The 20,970-nt window shown below is 69.3% G+C and overlaps 1 protein-coding gene across 1 annotated transcript; it reads right to left on the reverse strand.

The window, feature by feature from the left end:
• Window positions 1-637: 637 nt before the first annotated feature.
• NPC1L1 (NPC1 like intracellular cholesterol transporter 1) lies at window positions 638-20,869 on the reverse strand. Its single transcript, XM_086865435.1, has 19 exons — window positions 20,805-20,869; window positions 16,574-18,060; window positions 15,579-15,679; window positions 15,335-15,507; window positions 14,710-14,838; window positions 14,001-14,183; window positions 12,277-12,391; window positions 11,193-11,320; window positions 10,294-10,431; window positions 9,501-9,590; window positions 8,500-8,690; window positions 8,296-8,423; window positions 7,133-7,253; window positions 5,876-5,931; window positions 4,379-4,529; window positions 3,266-3,497; window positions 2,363-2,476; window positions 1,674-1,836; window positions 638-1,216 (listed from the first exon to the last, which is right to left on the reverse strand). Exons 1-19 carry the CDS (start codon window positions 20,856-20,858, stop codon window positions 705-707), a joined length of 4,266 nt encoding a protein of 1,421 aa, XP_086721561.1. The 5' UTR covers window positions 20,859-20,869; the 3' UTR covers window positions 638-704.
• Between the last annotated feature and the right edge of the window lie 101 nt (window positions 20,870-20,970).

The raw sequence follows: 20,970 nt of genomic DNA on the forward strand, positions 1-20,970 counted from the left end.
GTGGCATCGTGTCCTGCGTGTCCCTGTCACCACGTGTGTGTCACCACGTGTGCCCCATGAGGCTTCACCCCAGTGATGTCCGTGTGTCCCCCTGTCCCCAAGTGTCCTTGTGTCCCGTGGGGCTTTACTGATGTCCCTGTGTCCCCTGTGGTGTCCCCAGTGTGTCCCCTCTGCCCCGTGTGTCCCTCTCCCCATGTGCCCCACGAGTCCCCACACAACCCTGGCCTTGTCCCCACATCCCACATGTCACTGTCCCCGCAGTGGCCACGTCCCTGTCCCCACGGTGTCCTTGTGTCCCGTGGGGCTTTATTGATGTCCCTGTGCCCCCTGTGGTGTCCCCAGTGCGTCCCTCTGCTCCTGTCATCCCTGTCCCCACGGTGTCCTTGTGTCACACATGGCCCCGTGTCCTCGGCATTCTTGTGCCCCACACCCTGTCCCCGTGTCCCCACAATGTTCTTGTGCCCCACACCCTGTCCCCATGTCCCCACAATGTTCTTGTGCCCCACGTCCTGTCCCCATGTCCCCACAATGTTCTTGTGCCCCATGTCCTGTCCCCGTGTCCCCAACCCCTGTGACTTTTGGGAGCCGAGGCGCAGCCCCCCTCCTCCCGACCCATCCCAGTCCGACCAGTCCAGGATGTGACAAAACCAGTTTAAATAGAAAGGGGGGAGTGGCACAGGGGGGGAGTGGGGATCAGGGGGGGGTCAGTCCTCTCCGGACACCGTGTCCGTGGTTGTGCCCATGTCCATGTCCATGGTTGTGCCCATGTCCGTGTCCGTGTCCTTGCCCGTGTCCATGTCCGTGTTCGTGCCCATGTCCGTGTCCTTGCCCGTGTCCTTGCCCGTGTCCTTGTCCATGTCCTTGCCTGTGTCTGTGTCCTTGTCCGTGTCCGTGTCCCTGCCCGTGTCTGTGTCCTTGTCCTTGTCCATGTCCGTGTCCCTGCCTGTGTCCCTGCCCGTGTCCATGTCCATATCTGTGTCCGTGTCTGTGTCCGTGTCCTTGTCTTTGTCCTTGTTCTTGCCCCTGTTCTTGTTCTTCTTGTCCTTGTCCTTCTTCTTGTCCTTGTTCTTGTCACCCTTGTCCTTGCCACCCTTGTCCTTGTCACCCTTGCCCATCTCGGGGTCGGTGTCCTTGAAGCAGGGGTTGCCAAGGCCCAGCCCTTTCAGCGCCGCGTCCCCCGGCGTGTCCTCGTCCACCGGCACCCGCAGCCTGGGCCCTGTGGGGACAGTGGGCTCAGTGTGGGAGCGGTGACACGGATCTGTCCCTGTCCCCAGAGGTGACATGGGGCTGTCCCTGTCCCCAGAGGTGACACGGGGCACGGGGGGCTCAGTGTGGGGGACATGTCCCTGTCCCCAGAGGTGACACGGGGCACACATCCCTGTCCCCAGCGGTGAAACGGTGACACGGGGGTCTGTCCCTGTCCCCAGCAGTGACACGGGGCACATGTCGCTGTCCCCAGCGGTGACACAGGGCTGTCCCTGTCCCCAGCGGTGACACGGGGCACATGTCGCTGTCCCCAGCGGTGACACGGGGCACATGTCGCTGTCCCCAGCGGTGACAGGGTGACACAGGGGTCTGTCCCTGTCCCCAGCGGTGACACGGGGCACATGTCGCTGTCCCCAGCGGTGACACGGGGCACATGTCGCTGTCCCCAGCGGTGACACGCTCCGTACCGATGTAGCTGAGCAGCACGGGCAGGAACACCAGGCCGTGCGCCAGCCCCACCAGGGTGATGATGAGGTTGAGGCGGAAGAAGAAGATCTGGATCAGCCGCGCCTTGGCGAACGCCAGCACCACCACGCCCGGCAGGTTGGTCATGGCCACCCCCGCCACCACCTGCGGGGACAGCGGCCACCGCCGGTGACATCGCGCACCGGGACGGGAGAGTCCCGCGGGGTCACCCCCAGCAGGGTTTGGGGTCCCGCGGGGTCACACCCAGCAGGGTTTGGGGTCATCCCCACACCCAGGAGGGTTTGGGGTCACCTCCAGCCCCAGGAGGGTTTAGGGTTCCGTGGGGTCACCCCCAGCAGGGTTTGGAGTCTCGTGAGGTCAGCCCCAGCCCCAGAGGGGTTTGGGGTCCCATGGGATCACCCCCAGCCCCAGCAGGGTTTGGGGTCACCTCCAGCCCCAGCAGGGTTTGGGGTCCCGTGGGGTCACCCCCAGCAGGGTTTGGGGTCCCGTGGGGTCACACCCAGCAGGGTTTGGGGTCATCCCCACCCCCAGGAGGGTTTGGGGTCACCTCCAGCCCCAGGAGGGTTTGGGGTCCCGTGGGGTCACCCCCAGCCCCAGCAGGGTTTGGGGTTACCCCCAGCCCCAGCAGGGTTTGGGGTCCCCCGGGGTCCCTCGGTGTCCCCGTGCCCACCTTGCTGCCCATGGTGACAGTGGCCTCGGCGGCTCGTGCCACCCGCGTGGGCTGGCGGCTGCGGGCGAAGGCGCAGGTGATGTGGGACACGAACTCCACCGAGATGCCCACGGCCTGTGGGGACACCGGGCTGTCACCCCCAGAGCCACCCCTGTGTCCCCAGAGCCACCCCCTGTGCCCCCAGAGCCACCCCGTGTCCCACCTCACGTGTCCCAGGGCCACCCCACGTGTCCCTGTGCCACTCACCTGTCCCAGGTCAGTGTCCCCCTGTGTGTCCCGAGTCCCCCCGTGCTCCCTTGCAAGTCCCTGTGCCACCCTACATGTCCCCGTGCCACCCCACATGGCCCACGTCCCTGTGCCACCCCATGTCCCTGTGCCACCTCATGTCCCTGTGCCACCCCACATGCCCCGTATCCCTGTGCCACCCCATGTCCCCATGCCACCCCATGTGCCCCATGTCCTCATGCCACCCCACATCCCCATGCTACCCCACATACCCCATGTCCCCATGCCACCCCATATCCCTATGTCCCTGTGCCACCCCATGTCCCCATGCCACCCCATGTCCCCATGCCAGCCCACATGCCCCATGTCCCCATGCCACCCAACGTTCCCCATGTCCCCATGCCACCCCACGTGCCCCATGTCCCTGTGCCACCCCATGTCCCCATGTGCCCCATGTCCCCATGCCATCCCATGTGCCCCATGTCCCCATGTGCCCCATGTCCCCATGCCACCCAACGTTCTCCATGTCCCCATGCCATCCCATGTGCCCCATGTCCCTGTGCCACCCCATGTCCCCGTGCCATCCCATGTGCCCCATGTCCCCATGTGCCCCATGTCCCCATGCCACCCCACGTCCCCCGTGTCCCCTCCGCCCCCGTGTCCCCTCCGTGCCCGCACCGCCACCAGGTTGATGAGCGCCACGGCGTTGTAGGGCACGCCCCAGAGCGCCATGAAGCCCACGGTGTCCAGCAGCACCATGGCGATGGTCAGCAGCGTGGCCAGGCTGGAGCGCAGGTCCAGGCCCAGCAGCAGGAAGGACACGGCGAAGGTGGGCACCAGGCACAGCGCCAGCGTCACCAGCCCCTCGTACACCACCGTCAGGTACTGCTCGTAGTACACGTACGTCACCCTGCGGGGACACCAACGCTGGCACCGCGCCTGGCACTGCACCAGGGACCCCAAAACGGGCACCGGGGACCCCAAAACGGGCACCAGGGACCCCAAAACAGGCACCGGGGACCCCAAAACGGGCACCAGGGACCCCAAAACGGACACCGGGGACCCCAAAACGGGCACCAGGGACCCCAAAACGGGCACCGGGGACCCCAAAACGGGCACCAGGGACCCCAAAACGGGCACCGGGGACCCCAAAACGGGCACCGGGGACCCCAAAACAGGAACTGGGAGCCCTGAGATGCGCACTGGGAACCCCAAAATGGGCACCGGGGACCCCAAAACGGGCACCGGGCATCCCAAAATGGGCACCAGGGACCCTGAGATGCGCACTGGGGACCCTGAGATGGGCACCAGGCACCCCAAAACGGGCACCAGGGACCCCAAAACGGGCACCGGGCACCCCAAAACAGGAACTGGGAACCCTGAGATGGGCACTGGGAACCCCAAAACGGGCACCGGGGACCCCAAAACGGGCACCAGGGACCCCAAAACGGGCACCAGGAACCCTGAGATGGGCACTGGGAACCCCAAAATGGGCACCGGGGACCCCAAAACGGGCACCGGGAACCCTGGGATGGGCACTGGGGATACCAAAACAAGCACCGGGCACCCCAAAAAGGGCACCGAGGTACCCCAGGATGGGCTCTCTGACCTGGGCACCCCCAACCAGGAACCCCCAAACTGGGACCACCCCCGACCCCAGGATGGACACCCTTAAACTGCCCACCCCCAACGGGGCCTGACCCACTTGAGACCCCCAGAAGGGGCACCGGGAGCGGGCACCGTAACCCCCGCAGCCCCCGGGGGTCCCGGCGGTGCCCGGAGCCCACTCACGTGTAGGGGAAGACGCGGAAGGCGGGGTCGGTGCCGGGCACCCTGCGCAGGGTGCGGGTGATGCGCTCGGCCAGGGCGCGGGCGGCGCGCAGCGCGGCCGTGAAATCCTCGGACGTTCGCAGCGGCCGCTGGTACGCCATGAACCGGGAGGCTGCGGACACCGGCACCGGGCGCTCGGGACAGGGGAGGGGACAGGGGACACTCGGGACAGGGGAGGGGACAGGGGACACTCGGGACAGGGGAGGGGGACACCGGGCACTCGGGGAGCGGGACAGGGGACACTCGGGACAGGGGAGGGGGACACCGGGCACTCGGGACAGGGGAGGGGGACACCGGGCACTTGGGGAGCGGGACAGGGGACACTCGGGACAGGGGAGGGGACAGGGGACACTCGGGACAGGGGAGGGGACAGCGGGCACTCGGGACAGGGGACACTCGGGGAGCGGGACAGGGGACACTCGGGACGGGAGCAGGACACCGGGCACTCGGGACAGGGGAGGGGACAGGGGACACTCGGGACAGGGGAGGGGACAGGGGACAGGGGCACTCGGGACAGGGGCACTCGGGACACCGGGCACTCGGGACAGGGGCACTCGGGACAGGGGACACTCGGGATCCCGGGCACTCGGGACAGGGGAGGGGACACCGGGCACTCGGGACACCAGGGAATCGGGACAGGGGCACTCGGGACAGGGGACACTCGGGGAGCGGGGAATCAGGGGAGCAGGCACTCGGGGCAGTGGTCACTCAGGGCAGTGGTCACTCAGGGCAGTGGTCACTCAGGGCAGTGGGCACTCAGGGCAGTGGGCACTCGGGACAGTGGGCACTCAGGGCAGTGGGCACTCGGGACAGGGGACACTCGGGACAGGGGACACTCGGGACACTGGGCACTCGGGACACTGGGCACTCAGGGGAGCGGTCACTCAGGGCAGTGGTCACTCAGGGCAGTGGGCACTCAGGGGAGCGGTCACTCAGGGCAGTGGTCACTCAGGGGAGCGGTCACTCAGGGCAGTGGGCACTCAGGGCAGTGAGCACTCGGGGCAGTGGGCACTCAGGGCAGTGGGCACTCAGGGCAGTGGGCACTCAGGGCAGTGGGCACTCGGGGCAGTTGGCACTCGGGGCAGTGGTCACTCAGGGCAGTGGGCACTCGGGGAAGTGGGCACTCGGGGAAGTGGGCACTCAGGGCAGTGGGCACTCAGGGGAGCGGTCACTCAGGGCAGTGGGCACTCAGGGCAGTGAGCACTCGGGGCAGTGGTCACTCAGGGCAGTGGTCACTCAGGGCAGTGGGCACTCAGGGCAGTGGTCACTCGGGGCAGTGGTCACTCAGGGCAGTGGGCACTCGGGGCAGTGGTCACTCAGGGCAGTGGGCACTCAGGGCAGTGGGCACTCGGGGCAGTGGTCACTCGGGGCAGTGGTCACTCAGGGCAGTGGGCACTCGGGGCAGTGGTCACTCGGGGACAGCAGGCACCCCTGTCCCCGTGTCACCCCCACACTCACCCAGGATGGTGCCGTTGGCGTCCATGCTCACGGCGGTGTCATAGGCCCCCAGGCCACTGTGGGGACACGGGGACAGTCAGGGGACAGTCAGGGGACACAGGGACACTCAGGAGGGTCATGTGACACCCAGGGAATGCCCACGCTGGTGTTCATGTCCCTGGGTGTCACCGCCCCCATGGGTGGCACTGAGCCCCGGCTGTCCCCACAGGTGGCACCTACCCCCGGGTGACCCCTTGGGTGATACCAACCCCTGAGTGTCCCCCCACAGGTGCCACCCCTCCGGTGTCACCACAGTCCCACACCCTGATGTCCCCATGGTTCCACACCCCGGTGTCCCCACAGTGTCACCCCCCGTTGTCCCCACAGTGCCACACCCCAATGTCCCCACGGTGCCACCCCCCGTTGTCCCCACGGTGCCACCCCCGTTGTCGCCACGGTCCCACCCCCGGTGTCCCCACAGTGCCACACCCCAATGTCCCCACAGTCCCACCCCCGGTGTCCCCACAGTCCCACCCCCGGTGTCCCCACAGTGCCACACCCCAATGTCCCCACAGTCCCACCCCCGGTGTCCCCACAGTCCCACCCCCGGTGTCCCCACAGTGCCACACCCCAATGTCCCCACAGTCCCACCCCCGTTGTCCCCACAGTCCCACCCCTGGTGTCCCCACAGTCCCACCCCCGGTGTCCCCACAGTCCCACCCCCCCGCTGTCCCCACAGTGCCACCCCCGGTGTCCCCACAGTCCCACCCCCCAATGTCCCCACAGTGCCACACCCCAATGTCCCCACAGTCCCACCCCCCCGGTGTCCCCACGGTGCCACCCCCGTTGTCCCCACGGTGCCACCCCCGTTGTCCCCACAGTCCCACCCCCGGTGTCCCCACAGTCCCACCCCCGTTGTCCCCACGGTGCCACCCCCCCGGTGTCCCCACAGTGCCACCCCCGGTGTCCCCACGGTCCCACCCCCGGTGTCCCCACAGTCCCACCCCCGGTGTCCCCACAGTGCCACCCCCCCGGTGTCCCCACGGTGCCACCCCCGTTGTCCCCACAGTCCCACCCCCGTTGTCCCCACAGTGCCACCCCCCCGGTGTCCCCACAGTGCCACCCCCGGTGTCCCCACGGTGTCACCCCCGGTGTCCCCACAGTCCCACCCCCGGTGTCCCCACAGTGCCACCCCCCCGTTGTCCCCACAGTGCCACCCCCGGTGTCCCCACGGTCCCACCCCCGGTGTCCCCACGGTGTCACGGCGGTGCCGCTCACCCCTTGGCACACTGCAGGGTGGGCCGGTCCTGCAGGAACCAGGGCAGGAAGTGCTGGAACTCCTGGGCCGTGGGGCGCCGCACCTGGCCCAGGCACCGCCCACACGGGCAGCTGGGGTCACCTGCGGGCACGCCGAGGGCTCAGCGCGGCCACTGGCCACCACGGCCACCACGGCCACCACGGCCACCACGGCCACCACGGCCACCGCCCAGTGCCACGCCGGGCACACAAAGGGCGCCCAGTGGCCATCACAGCAGGCCAGTGGTCATCACTGCCCAGTGGCCACCATGGCAGGCACTCAATGGAAACCCAACAGGCGGCCAGTGGCCACCATGGTGGGCACCCAGTGGTCATCACAGTGGGCATCCAATGGCCACCCAATGACCACCATGGTGGGCACTCAGTGGTCATCACAGTGGGCACCCAATGGCCACCCAATGGCCACCATGGTGGGCGCTCAGTGGTCATCACAGTGGGCATCCAATGGCCACCCAATGACCACCATGATGGTCACTCAACAGGCACCCAATGGCCACCACAATGGTCCCATGGTGGACATTCAGTGGACACCCAGTGGCCACCATGGTGGTCCCCAACAGGCACCCAATGGCCACCATGGTGGGCACCCAATGGCCACCCAATGGCCACCATAGTGGACACTCACTGTACACCCAATGGCCACCACAGTGGGCACCCAATGGCCACCCAATGGCCACCATGGTGGGCACTCAATGGCCACCCAAGGACCACCACAGTGGGCACCCAATGGCCACCCAAGGACCACCATGGTGGGCATGCAATGGGCACAACAGACATCCAATGGCCACCCAATGGCTACCATGGTGGGCACCCAATGGGCACCCAAGGACCACCATGGTGGGCACCCAATGGGCACCCAAGGACCACCACGGTGGGCACCCAACGGCCACCCAAGGACCACCATGGTGGGCACCCATGAGCCGCCCAAGGACCACCACAGTGGGCACCCAATGGCCACCCAATGGCCACCATGGTGGGCACCCAACGGCCACCCAATGGCTACCATGATGGCCACCCAATGGCCACCCAAGGACCACCACAGTGGGCACCCATGAGCCACCCAAGGACCACCACGGTGGGCACCCAACGGCCACCACGGAGCAGCCGCCAGGCCCCGCACTCACCGCCGGTGGCGGGGCAGAACTCGCCCTGGAGCTCCTCACACTCGTAGACGCGGCAGCACGAGCCCATGGGGTTCAGCCAGTCCAGGAAATCGTCCACCCACGAGGTGGCCGGGATGGCCAGGTAGGACCTGGGGGTGGGGACACGGGGCTGGCAGGAGCCGGGCACGGCCGGCCCGCGGCCCCCGCGCCCCGCCGGCCACTCACACGTTGGGGAAGCGCGTGGCCATCTGGATGGTCTGGGTGAGCGAGTCGTCGTCGCAGCCGGCGCTGGAGCAGATGGCGTTGGTGCCGTTGGGGGACGAGAAGTTGAAGCCACCGGTGGTGACAAAGTAGGTGGGGACACCCACGGCCAGGTACTGGTTCAGGTCCGAGAAGAACAGGTGCATGTACGAGTCCTGGGGACGGCCACGCGACACGGCTGGCACCCGCGGGGTGTCACCGGGAGGGGTCCCAGCACCCCCACGTGTCCCCAAACAGGGACATGTCACCCCCCTGTGTCCCCAGACAGGGACATGTCACCCCCCAAGTGTCCCCAAACAGGGACATGTCACCCCCCTGTGTCCCCAAACAGGGACATGTCACCCCCCTGTGTCCCCAAACAGGGACATGTCACCCCCCTGTGTCCCCAAACAGGGACATGTCACACCCACGTGTCCCCAAACAGGGACATGTCACCCCCACGTGTCCCCAAACAGGGACATGTCACCCCCCTGTGTCCCCAAACAGGGACATGTCACCCCCCTGTGTCACCAAACAGGGACATGTCACCCCCCTGTATCCCCAGACAGGGACATGTCACACCCCTGTGTCCCCAAACAGGGACATGTCACCCCCCAGTGTCCCCAAACAGGGACATGTCACCCCCCTGTGTCCCCAAACAGGGACATGTCACCCCCCTGTGTCACCAAACAGGGACATGTCACCCCCCTGTGTCCCCATACAGGGACATGTCACCCCCCTGTGTCACCAAACAGGGACATGTCACCCCCCTGTGTCCCCATACAGGGACATGTCACCCCCCTGTGTCACCAAACAGGGACATGTCACACCCCTGTGTCCCCAGACAGGACCCCCAGATGTCCCCAAGCCCCCCAGGTGTCCCCAAGCCCCCCCAGATGATGTCCCCAAGCCCCCCAGGTGTCCCCAAGCCCCCCCAGGTGTCCCCAAGCCCCCCAGGTGTCCCCAAGCCCCCCCGGTGTCCCCACCTCGGGCAGGGCCAGCTCCTGGTCCAGCCCCACGGACACCTGGAAGAGCAGGAAGAGCCCGGCGCAGGCCAGGAACAGGAACAGCAGCACCTGGGGCGGGGGGCTCTGCTCAGGGACCCCCAGATCCCCCCACAGCCCCCCGGGACCCCCCAGACACCCCCACCCCACTCCTCACCCCCCCACCCCTGGTGACCCCACACCCCCCATTCCCCCATAACCTTGTGCCCCCCAATGTCCCCCAGTGCCCCCCAATGTCCCCCCAGTGCCCCCCAATGTCCCCCCAGTGCCCCCCAATGTCCCCCCCGTGCCCCCCATGTCCCCCCCGTGCCCCCCCAATGTCCCCCCAGTGCCCCCCAATGTCCCCCCAGTGCCCCTCAATGTCCCCCCAGTGCCCCCCAATGTCCCCCCAGTGCCCCCCAATGTCCCCCCAGTGCCCCTCAATGTCCCCCCAGTGCCCCCCCAATGACCCCCCCGTGCCCCCCAATGTCCCCCCAAGGCCCCTCATGTCCCCCGTGCCCCCCCGTGCCCCCAGTGCTCCCCAAATGTCCCCAAATGTCCCCCAATTCCTCCCATGCCCCCCCTGCCCCCCGTTCCCCCCAGTGCCCCCCGTGTCCCCAGTGCCCCCCAGTGCCTCCCCGGTGTCCCCGGTGTCCCCCGTGCCCCCCCCTGCCCCCCGTGCCCCCCCGGTGTCCCCCAGTGCCCCCCCAGTGCCCCCCGTGCCCCCCGTTCCCCCGGTGTCCCCGGTGTCCCCCGTGCCCCCCCGTGCCCCCCCGTGTCCCCGGTGTCCCCTCACCACGGCGGGCCGCACGATGGGGTGCAGCAGTGTGGGGGTGTAGTAGCGCTGGAGGAGGGGGCGCAGCAGCTGCGCCCCCTCCCCGGGCGGGCCCCCCTTGCCCGTCCCGCAGCAGCAGCAGAGGTCAAAGCGCCCGGCCTGGGGGCACAGGGGGGGCTGGCACTGACCCCACGGGGGACCCCTGCCCACCCCGGGGGTCCCCACACCCCCCGGGGGTCCCCACACCCCCCCGGGGGTCCTGACATCCACCCTGGGGTCCCCACACCCATCTGGGGGTCCCCACACCCCCCCGGGGGTCCCCACACCCATCTGGGGGTCCTGACATCCACCCTGGGGTCCTGACATCCACCCTGGGGGTCCTCACACTCACCTGGGGGTCCTGACACCCACCTGGGGTCCCCACACCCATCCTGGGGGTCCCGACACCCCCCCGGGGGTCCTGACATCCACCCTGGGGTCCCCACACCCATCCTGGGGGTCCCCACACCCACCCTGGGGGTCCCCACACCCCCCGGGGGTCCTGACACCCATCCTGGGGGTCCCCACACCCCCCGGGGGTCCTGAAACCCATCCTGGGGATCCTGAAACCCATCCTGGGGGTCCTCACACTCACCTGGGGGTCCTGACACCCGTCCTGGGGGTCCCCACACCCATCTGGGGATCCCCACACCCCCCCGGGGGTCCCCACACCCATCCTGGGGTCCCCACATCCATCCTGGGGGTCCTGACATCCACCCTGGGGTCCCCACACCCATCTGGGGGTCCTGAAACCCATCCTGAGGGTCCCCACACCCCCCCTGGGGTCCCCACACCCCCCTGGGGACCCCACACCCATCCTGGGGACCCCACACCCAGCCCGCGCCCCCCTCCCCCGCCCCCGCGGTGTCCCCCGGTGTCACCTCCTGTCGCCGCCTGTCCAGCGCCACCAGCGCCACGAACCCCGACATCTGCAGCAGGAAATCCAGGGCGATGGCGAGCGCGGCCGTCAGGGCGAAGGTCCGCACGGCGGGCATGGACGAGAGGGCACCTGCGGGACCCGCGGGTCACCCCCGGGTCACCCCCGGGTCAGCCGCGGGTCACCTTCTGTCACCCCCGGGTCACCCCCGGGTCAGCCGCGGGTCACCCCAGGGTCACCCCCCGGGTCACCCCTGAGTCACCTTCTGTCACCCCAGGGTCACCCCCCGGGTCACCCCCGGGTCACCCCCGGGTCACCCCCCGGGTCACCCCCGGGTCACCCCCCGGGTCACCCCCGGGTCACCCCCCGGGTCACCCCCGGGTCACCTTCTGTCACCCCCGGGTCACCCCCGGGTCAGCCCCGGGTCACCCCCCGGGTCACCCCCCGGGTCACCTTCTGTCACCCCCGGGTCACCCCCGGGTCAGCCCCGGGTCAGCCCCGGGTCAGCCCCGGGTCACCCCCGGGTCACCTTCTGTCACCCCCCGGGTCACCGGGACACCCGCGGAAACCCCCGGGTCACCCTCTGCCATCCCCGGGTCACCCACCGGAGACCCTCCGGGTCACCTGCTGTCACCCCCCGGGTCACCCCCGGGTCACCGGACACCCGCGGAAACCCCCGGGTCACTTTCTGTCACCCCCGGGTCACCGGGACCCCACGCCAGCCCACCCCCACCTCCCCACCCCCATCCCCCGGCCCGTCCGCCTGTGTCCCCGATGTCCCCCCGGTGTCCCCGTGTCCCCCCGTGTCGCGGTGTCCCGCTGTCCCCCGTGTCCCGCTGTCCCCGTGTCCCCGTGTCCCCCCGTGTCGCGGTGTCCCCCCGTGTCGCGGTGTCGCGGTGTGCCCCCCGTGTCCCCGTGTCCCCCCGTGTCGCGGTGTCGCGGTGTGCCCCCCGTGTCCCCGTGTCCCCCCGTGTCCCGCTGTCCCCGTGTCCCCCCGTGTCCCCGCTGTCCCGCTGTCCCCGTGTCCCCCCGTGTCCCCCCGTGTCGCGTGTCCCCGTGTCGCGGTGTCGCGGTGTCCCCGCACGCACCGAGCAGGAAGCAGACGCTCTCGGAGACGCTGCAGAGCAGCACGCTCGGGGCCACCTGGGCCAGCACCCGGCCCAGCTGCTGCTCCAGCGACTCGCCCGGCTCCCGCTGCGACTGCTGCTCGGGGGGACAGGGACAGCCAGGGGTCACCCCAAATCCGGGGGGACAGGGACAGCCAGGGGTCACCCCAAATCCGGGGACAGGGACAGCCTGGGGTCACCCCGGCTCGGGGGGACAGGGACAGCTCGGGGTCACCCCCAGCTCCGGGGGACAGGGACAGCCAGGGGTCACCCCGGCTCGGGGGGACAGGGACAGCCTGGGGTCACCCCGGCTCCCGGGGACAGGGACAGCCAGGGGTCACCCCGGATCCCGGGGGGACAGGGACAGCCAGGGGTCACCCCAGATCCGGGGGGACAGGGACAGCCAGGGGTCACCCCAGATCCGGGGACACCCCAAATCCGGGGACACCCCAAATCCGGGGGGACAGGGACAGCCAGGGGTCACCCCCGGCTCGGGGTCACCCCGGCTCGGGGACACCCCAAATCCGGGGGGACAGGGACAGCCAGGGGTCACCCCGGATCCCGGGGACAGGGACAGCCAGGGGTCACCCCAAATCCGGGGACACCCCAAATCCGGGGGGACAGGGACAGCCTGGGGTCACCCCAAATCCGGGGACAGGGACAGCCCGGGGTCACCCCAAATCCGGGGGGACAGGGACAGCCAGGGGTCACCCCCGGCTCGGGGGGACAGGGACAGCCCGGGGTCACCCCCGGCTCAGGGGGACAGGGACAGCCAGGGGTCACCCCAGATCCGGGGGGACAGGGACAGCCAGGGGTCACCCCAGATCCGGGGGGACAGGGACAGCCAGGGGTCACCGCGGCTCGGGGGGACAGGGACAGCCAGGGGTCACCCCGAATCCGGGGACAGGGACAGCCTGGGGTCACCCCAAATCCGGGGACAGGGACAGCCAGGGGTCACCCCAGCTCCCGGGGGACAGGGACAGGCCGGGGTCACCCCAGATCCGGGGACACCCCAAATCCGGGGGACAGGGACAGCCCGGGGTCACCCCAAATCCGGGGACACCCCAGATCCGGGGTCACCCACGGGCACCCCCAGCTCGGGGACACCCCCAGCCCCGGGGGACACCCCCAACTCCCGGGGTCACCCCCAGCTCCAGGGGACACCCAGGACCACCCCAGCTCGGGGGGACACCCCCAGGAACCCCTGCCCCGCCCACCCGAGGGTGCCCCCCTGCCCCACGGGGAGCCCCCCTAGGGACACATTCCCCATGGGGACACCTGTCCTCAAAGTGTCCCCAAGCCCTGAGTGTCCCCTCCTGCCCCACGGGGATCCCCGCTGTCCCCAGGTGTCCCCCCCACCATGGGGATTCCTGTCCCCAAAGGTGTCCCCAGAGGTGTCCCCGTGCCACATGGAGACCCCCGACCCCAAAAAACATCTCCTTATCCGTTCCCTGTCCCCAAAGGGTCCCCAAAGGTGTCCCCTGAGATGTCCCCAGAGGTGTCCCCGTGCCCCATGGAGACCCCCGGCCCCAAAGACCCCCATGCCCGCAGGGTCCCTGTCCCCTGAGGTGTCCCCAGGGGTGTCCCCGGCCCCAAAGACCCCCATGGCCACAGGGTCCCTGTCCCCTGAGGTGTCCCCTGAGGTGTCCCCGAGCCCCGCGGACCCCCCGAGCCCCCCGCGCCCCCTCAGCGCGCTCCCGCCGCACCTGCAGCTCCTGCACGAAGATGAAGATGTTGTCGGCGCCCACGGCCAGCACGAGGAAGGGCACGACCTCGATGATGATGAGGGACGAGGGCAGCCCCAGCAGCGACAGCAGCCCCATGGAGGCCAGCACGGCCCCCAGCACCACGGCGATGCCACCGAGCGCCAGCGTCACCTTCGACTCCACCTGCGGCACCCCCACATCAGCCCCCCGGGCCCCCCCGGCCGCCGCCACCCCCGCGGAGACCCCCGGGGCTCCCCGGGACCCTGCCCCGAACCGCCCAGGGCACCCCCAAACCGACCCTGAACCCCCCCGGGCTCCCCGGGACCCTGCCCCGAACCGCCCAGGGCACCCCCAAAACCGACCCCCGAACCCCCCCGGGCTCCCCGGGACCCTGCTCCGAACCGCCCGGACCCCCCCAAACCGACCCTGAACCCCCCCGGGCTCCCCGGGACCCTCACCAGAACCGCCCAGGGCACCCCCAAACCGACCCCCGGACCCTCCCGGGGTGCACCAGGACCCTCTGCCATCCCCAATCCCCCCCAATCCGCCCCCCGGGGCTCACCAGGACCCTCCACCCCTCCGGACCCCCCAATCCGCCCCCCGGGGGCTCCCCAGGACCCTCCCCCCCCCGGACCCCCCAATCCCGGCCCCCCCGGGCTCCCCAGGACCCTCCCCCCCCCGGACCCCCCAATCCGCCCCCCGGGCTCACCAGGAGCCTCCGGCAGGCCGTGTACTCGCCCAGGGCCAGCGCGATGTAGATGAAGACCAGCAGGTAACTGGTGGCGAACACCGGGATGTCCTCCCCGCTCGTGCGGTTGAGCTCGTCCTCCAGAGAGCGCTGAGGGGACAGCGACAGCGACAGCTGAGGGGACACGGGGACCGGGGGACACCGGGAGCACAGAGGGGACACGGAGGGGACACGGGGACACGGAGGGGACACGGGGACACGGAGGGGACAGGGACACCGGGGACATTGGGGACATTGGGACATTGGGGACACAGGGGCATGAAGGGGACACGGGGACAAGGAGGGGACACAGGTGACAGCAGGGACACGGGTGGCACCGGGAGCACAGAGGGGACACAGAGGGGACACGGAGGGCACAGAGGGGACACGGAGGGGACACGGGGGACACGGAGGGGACACGGGGGGCACAGAGGGGACACGAAGGGGGCACAGAGGGGACACGGGGGACACGAAGGGGGCACAGAGGGGACACAGAGGGGACACGGAGGGCACAGAGGGGACACGGGGGGCACAGAGGGGACACGGGGGGCACAGAGGGGACACGGAAGGGACACAGAGGGGACACGGGGGACAGCAGGGGCCGCACCTCGGCCATGAAGGTGACCGAGAGGTTGTGGCGGTGCTGGCGCTGGAAGTCCCGCAGCACCTGCAGGAAGCGGCGCTCCCAGCTCAGCGCCCACTCCAGGCGCGGGTCCCCCCGCGGGAAGTTGTTCAGCGAGTAGGTGACAATCAGCGCCTCGGCCTCCGTGTACTCCGAGCCTGCGGGGACACGCGGGTCAGGGCGCGGGGACGCGGCGGGGACCCCCGGGCCAGCCCCGAGCCCCCCGTACCGCGGTGGCCGCCCAGGGCGATGTAGGGGAACACGGGCCCGCCGTACTCGGCCATGCAGCTCAGCTCCAGCGCCGTGATGTCCTTGAACGACAGCGGGGAGCTGGTGGCGACAGGGCCGGGGCGTCAGCGGGGGCTGTGCCCGCCCGGCACGGGGGGACCCCAGGAACACAGCCCCGTGGGGACACGGTGGGGACACGGGGGGGACCCCAGGAACACAGCCCCGTGGGGACAGGGGACACCCCAGAAACACAGCCCCATGGGGACACGAGGGGGACCCCAGGAACACAGCCCCGTGGGGACAGGGGACACCCCAGAAACACAGCCCCATGGGGACACGAGGGGGACCCCAGGAACACAGCCCCGTGGGGACAGGGGACACGGGGGGGACCCCAGGAACACAGCCCCGTGGGGACAGGGGACACGGGGGGGACACCCCAGAGCCACAGCCCCGTGGGGACAGGGGACACCCCAGAGCCACAGCCCCGTGGGGACAGGGGGACACGGGGGGGACACCCCAGAAACACAGCCCCGTGGTGATGGGGACACGGGGGGGACACCCCATCCCCACAGCCCCATGGTGACAGGGGACACACGGGTGACACCCCAGCCCCACAGTGTTGGGGACACACGGGTGACACCCCAGCCCCACAGTGACAGGGGACACACGGGTGACACCCCCGCCCCACAGTGATGGGGACACACGGGTGACACCCCAGCCCCAGTGATGGGGACACGCGGGTGACACCCCAGCCCCACAGCCCCACAATGATGGGGACACACGGGTGACACCCCAGCCCCAGTGATGGGGACACACGGGTGACACCCCAGCCCCACAGTGATGGGGACACACGGGTGACACCCCAGCCCCACAGTGATGGGGACACACAGGTGACACCCCAGCCCCACAGCCCCACAGTGATGGGGACACACGGGTGACACCCCAGCCCCACAGTGACAGGGGACACACGGGTGACACCCGCGCCCCCGCACGCACTTGGCGCAGTAGATGAGGTGATCGTGCCAGTCCACCGTGCCCGGCTCGCTGCCGTCCTCGCGGGCGGTGAGCTGCAGGCGGCTGCGGTTGTTCTGGAAGTACTGCGTGACGCTGGACACGGCGCAGTCCCCCACGCGCGGCTGCCCGGGGTTGAGCGGCGCGTAGCACACATCCTGCAGCCCCACGCTCCTGCCCGAGCCCTCCGCCCACGCCGTGGTGGCCGCCAGCGTCTCCTGCAGCTCCAGCAGCGCCAGCAGCACGTCCTCGGCCAGGACCCCGCTGAAATTCTTGGAGCCGAAGGGCACCGAGTGGTAGGTGAGGCCGGGGCGCCCCGGCGCCGTCACGATCACCTGGTTGGTGCGCAGGAAGGGCCCGAAGTGGCGGTCGTGGAACTCCTTCTCCTGCCGGGCGCGGCTCTCCGGCGCCGACCACAGCTCCACGGGGTCCGTGGTGAGCCGCAGGGTCACCAGCCCGGCCGAGAGCCCTCCGGCCACCGCCACGGCCAGGGCCAGCACCAGCCCGGGCCGCGAGGCCACGGCCGTGCCCCAGCGGCGGAACGCGCCCTCTAGGGCTCGCTGCCAGCCGCCCCCCGCCCGCGGCTTGGGCGCCGGTTCCGCCGCGGCCCGGCGGCACAGCGCGGCCGCCAGGAAAGCCGCGGCGAGCAGGGCGAAGAGCAGGAGGCAGATGAAGAGCACCCCGTCCATCCGGCCCACGCGGAACGGCGGCGGCTCCGAGGGCGGCACCACGGGCGGACAGGCCAGGGCGCAGTCCTGGCACGAACACGGCTCCTGCCCGGCGCCCGCAGCTTGGTCGCAGCGCCAGGCGGGCGCGTCCAGCGGCGCGATGCCCTGGCCGGGCTCGGAGCCGTCGGGCAGCAGGAGGAATTCGATCTGCAGCGGCGCCAGCCCGTTGCTCTTGTCGCCCTGGAAGTCCAGCCAGCGCTGCGCCGTGCACAGCTCCGCGCCGTAGCGGCCGCACATGGTGGCGATGGCGAAGCCGCCGGTGGCCGGCAGCCGCACGTCCCGGCACGAAGCGAAGGCGGCCTCGGCGTAGCGGCTGCGGTAAAAAACGCTGTACTCCAGCACGGCCAGGGCGCCCGGCTCCGCGGGGTACTCGGCCACGCGGGTGACGTTGGTGAACACGCTCTGGTCCGGGCTGCAGATGTTGTGGCAGTAGAGGTTGGCGAAGTTGCGGGCGCACGCCGGACACCGCGCCAGGACCGTGCCGGACACGCCGACGCTGAGGCGGAGCGCGCTGAGCTGGCTGTAGCTGCAGCACACCCGCGTGCTGCCGTTAGCGCGGACCAGCTCGGGACACACCGAGCGCAGCAGCGACAGCAGCGGCCCCGAGGCCACCCGGGCCGGGCTGTTGGACACGCAGGGCACCTTGGAGGGCAGCAGCGACACGTTCACCTCCGGGTTCCGGCCGCACTCCCCGTAAAAGGCGCAGAAACCCGGCTGGTGAATGGGGGTGAGCGACGGAGAGACCTGCGGGGACAGGGACAGCGGTGGGACAGGGATGGGGACAGGGATGGGACAGGGACAGGGACAGGGATGGGGACAGGGATGGGACAGGGACAGGGACAGGGATGGGGACAGGGATGGGACAGGGACAGGGACAGGGATGGGGACAGGGACAGCGATGGCAGCGATGGGGACACAGGGACAGGGATGGGGACACAGGGATGGGGACAGGGACAGCGATGGCAGCGATGGGGACACAGGGACAGGGATGGGGACACAGGGATGGGGACAGGGACAGCGATGGGACAGGGATGGGACAGGGATGGGGACAGGGACAGGGATGAGGGCACAGGGACAGGGACAGGGACAGCGATGGGACAGGGACGGGGACAGGGACAGCGATGGCAGCGATGGGGACAGGGACAGGGACAGCGATGGGACAGGGATGGGGACAGGGACAGCGATGGGGACACAGGGACAGGGACAGCGATGACAGGAATGGGGACACAGGGATGGGGACAGGGACAGGGACACAGGGACAGGGACGGGGATGGGGACAGGGATGGGGACAGGGACAGGGACACAGGGACAGGGATGGGGACAGCAATGGGACAGGGATGGGGACAGGGACAGGGACAGGTTGGTGGCACCTTGAGGGGACAAGGGGAACCTGGTGGGCACTGCCGAGGTGTCCCCGCGGCTCTGCCGCCATCAGTTCCTCCAAATGTCACCCAAATGCCACCCAAATGTCACCCAAATGTCACCCAGATGTCACCCAGATGTCACCCAGATGTCACCCAGATGTCACCCAAATGTCACCCAAATGCCACCCAAATGTCACCCAAATGTCACCCAAATGTCACCCAGATGTCACCCAGATGTCACCCAGATGTCACCACGACGGTGTCCCCTCCTCTCAGGGGGCTCTGCCACTCTCAGTCCCCCAAATGTCACCTTGATGTCACCCTGATGTCACCCCGGTGTCACCCTGATGTCACACTAATGTCACTGAGGTGTCACCCTGATTGGTGTCACCCTGATGTCACCCTGATGTCACCCCGGTGTCACCCTGGTGTCACCCTGATGTCACTGCGGTGTCACCCTGGTGTCACCCTGATGTCACCCCGGTGTCACCCTGATTGGTGTCACCCTGATGTCACCCTGATGTCACCCCGGTGTCACCCTGATTGGTGTCACCCTGATTGATGTCACCCTGATGTCACCCTGGTGTCACCCTGATGTCACCCTGATGTCACCCTGATGTCACCCTGGTGTCACTGCGGTGTCACCCTGATGTCACCCTGATGTCACCCTGGTGTCACCCTGATGTCACCCTGATGTCACCCTGATGTCACCCTGGTGTCACTGCGGTGTCACCCTGATGTCACCCTGATGTCACCCTGATGTCACCCCGGTGTCACCCTGATGTCACCCTGATGTCACCCTGGTGTCACTGTAGTGTCACCCTGATGTCACCCTGATGTCACCCTGATGTCACTGCGGTGTCACCCTGATGTCACCCTGATGTCACCCTGATATCACCCTGATGTCACCCTGGTGTCACTGCAGTGTCACCCTGATGTCACCCTGATGTCACCCTGATGTCACCCCGGTGTCACCCTGATGTCACCCTGATGTCACCCTGGTGTCACTGCGGTGTCACCCTGATGTCACCCTGGTGTCACCCTGATGTCTCCCTGGTGTCACCCCGGTGTCACCCTGATGTCACTGCAGTGTCACCCTGATGTCACCACAAGGAGCGGCTCTGCCACTCCCAGCTCCTCTGAACGGCGCCCAAAGGGCACCTCCGGGTGTCCCCAGCGCTGCCACCTCAAAGTCACCCAAATGTCACCCAAATGTCACCCAAATGTCACCCAAATGTCACCCAAATGTCACCCAAATGTCACCCGGGGGGTGCCACAGTGCTGTCCCCTGCTCCTGCCACCCCCAAACCTCCCAAGTGCCACCCAAACGTCACCAAGGCTCCCACTGCCGCCACCCCCACTGTCACCCGGCTGTCCCCCTGTCCCCCGTGTCCCCTCCAGTGCCACCCGCGGTGTCGCGTGTCCCCTCCAGTGCCACCCGCGGTGTCCCCCGTGTCCCCTCCAGTGCCACCCGCGGTGTCCCCCCTGTCCCCTCCAGTGCCACCCGCGGTGTCCCCTGTCCCTCCAGTGCCACCCGCGGTGTCCCCTGTCCCCTCCAGTGCCACCCGCGGTGTCCCCTGTCCCTCCAGTGCCACCCGCGGTGTCCCCTGTCCCCTCCAGTGCCACCAATGGTGTCCCCCGTGTCCCCTGCAGTGCCACCCGCGGTGTCCCCCCTGTCCCCTGCAGTGCCACCCATGGTGTCCCCCGTGTCCCCGCCAGTGCCACCCGCGGTGTCCCCTGTCCCTCCAGTGCCACCCGCGGTGTCCCCCCTGTCCCCTCCAGTGCCACCCGCGGTGTCCCCTGTCCCCTGCAGTGCCACCCGCGGTGTCCCCCCTGTCCCCTCCAGTGCCACCCGCGGTGTCCCCTGTCCCTCCAGTGCCACCCATGGTGTCCCCTGTCCCTCCAGTGCCACCCGCGGTGTCCCCCGTGTCCCCTCCAGTGCCACCCGCGGTGTCCCCTGTCCCCTGCAGTGCCACCCGCGGTGTCGCGTGTCCCCTCCAGTGCCACCCACGGTGTCCCCCGTGTCCCCCCAGTGCCACCCGCGGTGTCGCGTGTCCCCTCCAGTGCCACCCACGGTGTCCCCCGTGTCCCCCCAGTGCCACCGCGGTGTCGCGTGTCCCCTACCAGCGCCAGGAGCGCGGCCAGCAGCGCTGCGGGCAGTGCCAGGGACGCGGCCATGCTGTCGGGGATGTCCCCAAGTGCCACCCGCGCCTTTAAACCCCCCCCGCCCCCGCGCTGGCCCCATGGCCCCGGGGCCAATCAGCCCGGGCCGGATCGATCATTAACCCGC

Source organism: Cyanistes caeruleus, chromosome 29, assembly GCF_971803275.1.
Source record: "Cyanistes caeruleus chromosome 29, bCyaCae1.hap1.1, whole genome shotgun sequence".
Lineage (NCBI taxonomy): Eukaryota > Metazoa > Chordata > Aves > Passeriformes > Paridae > Cyanistes > Cyanistes caeruleus.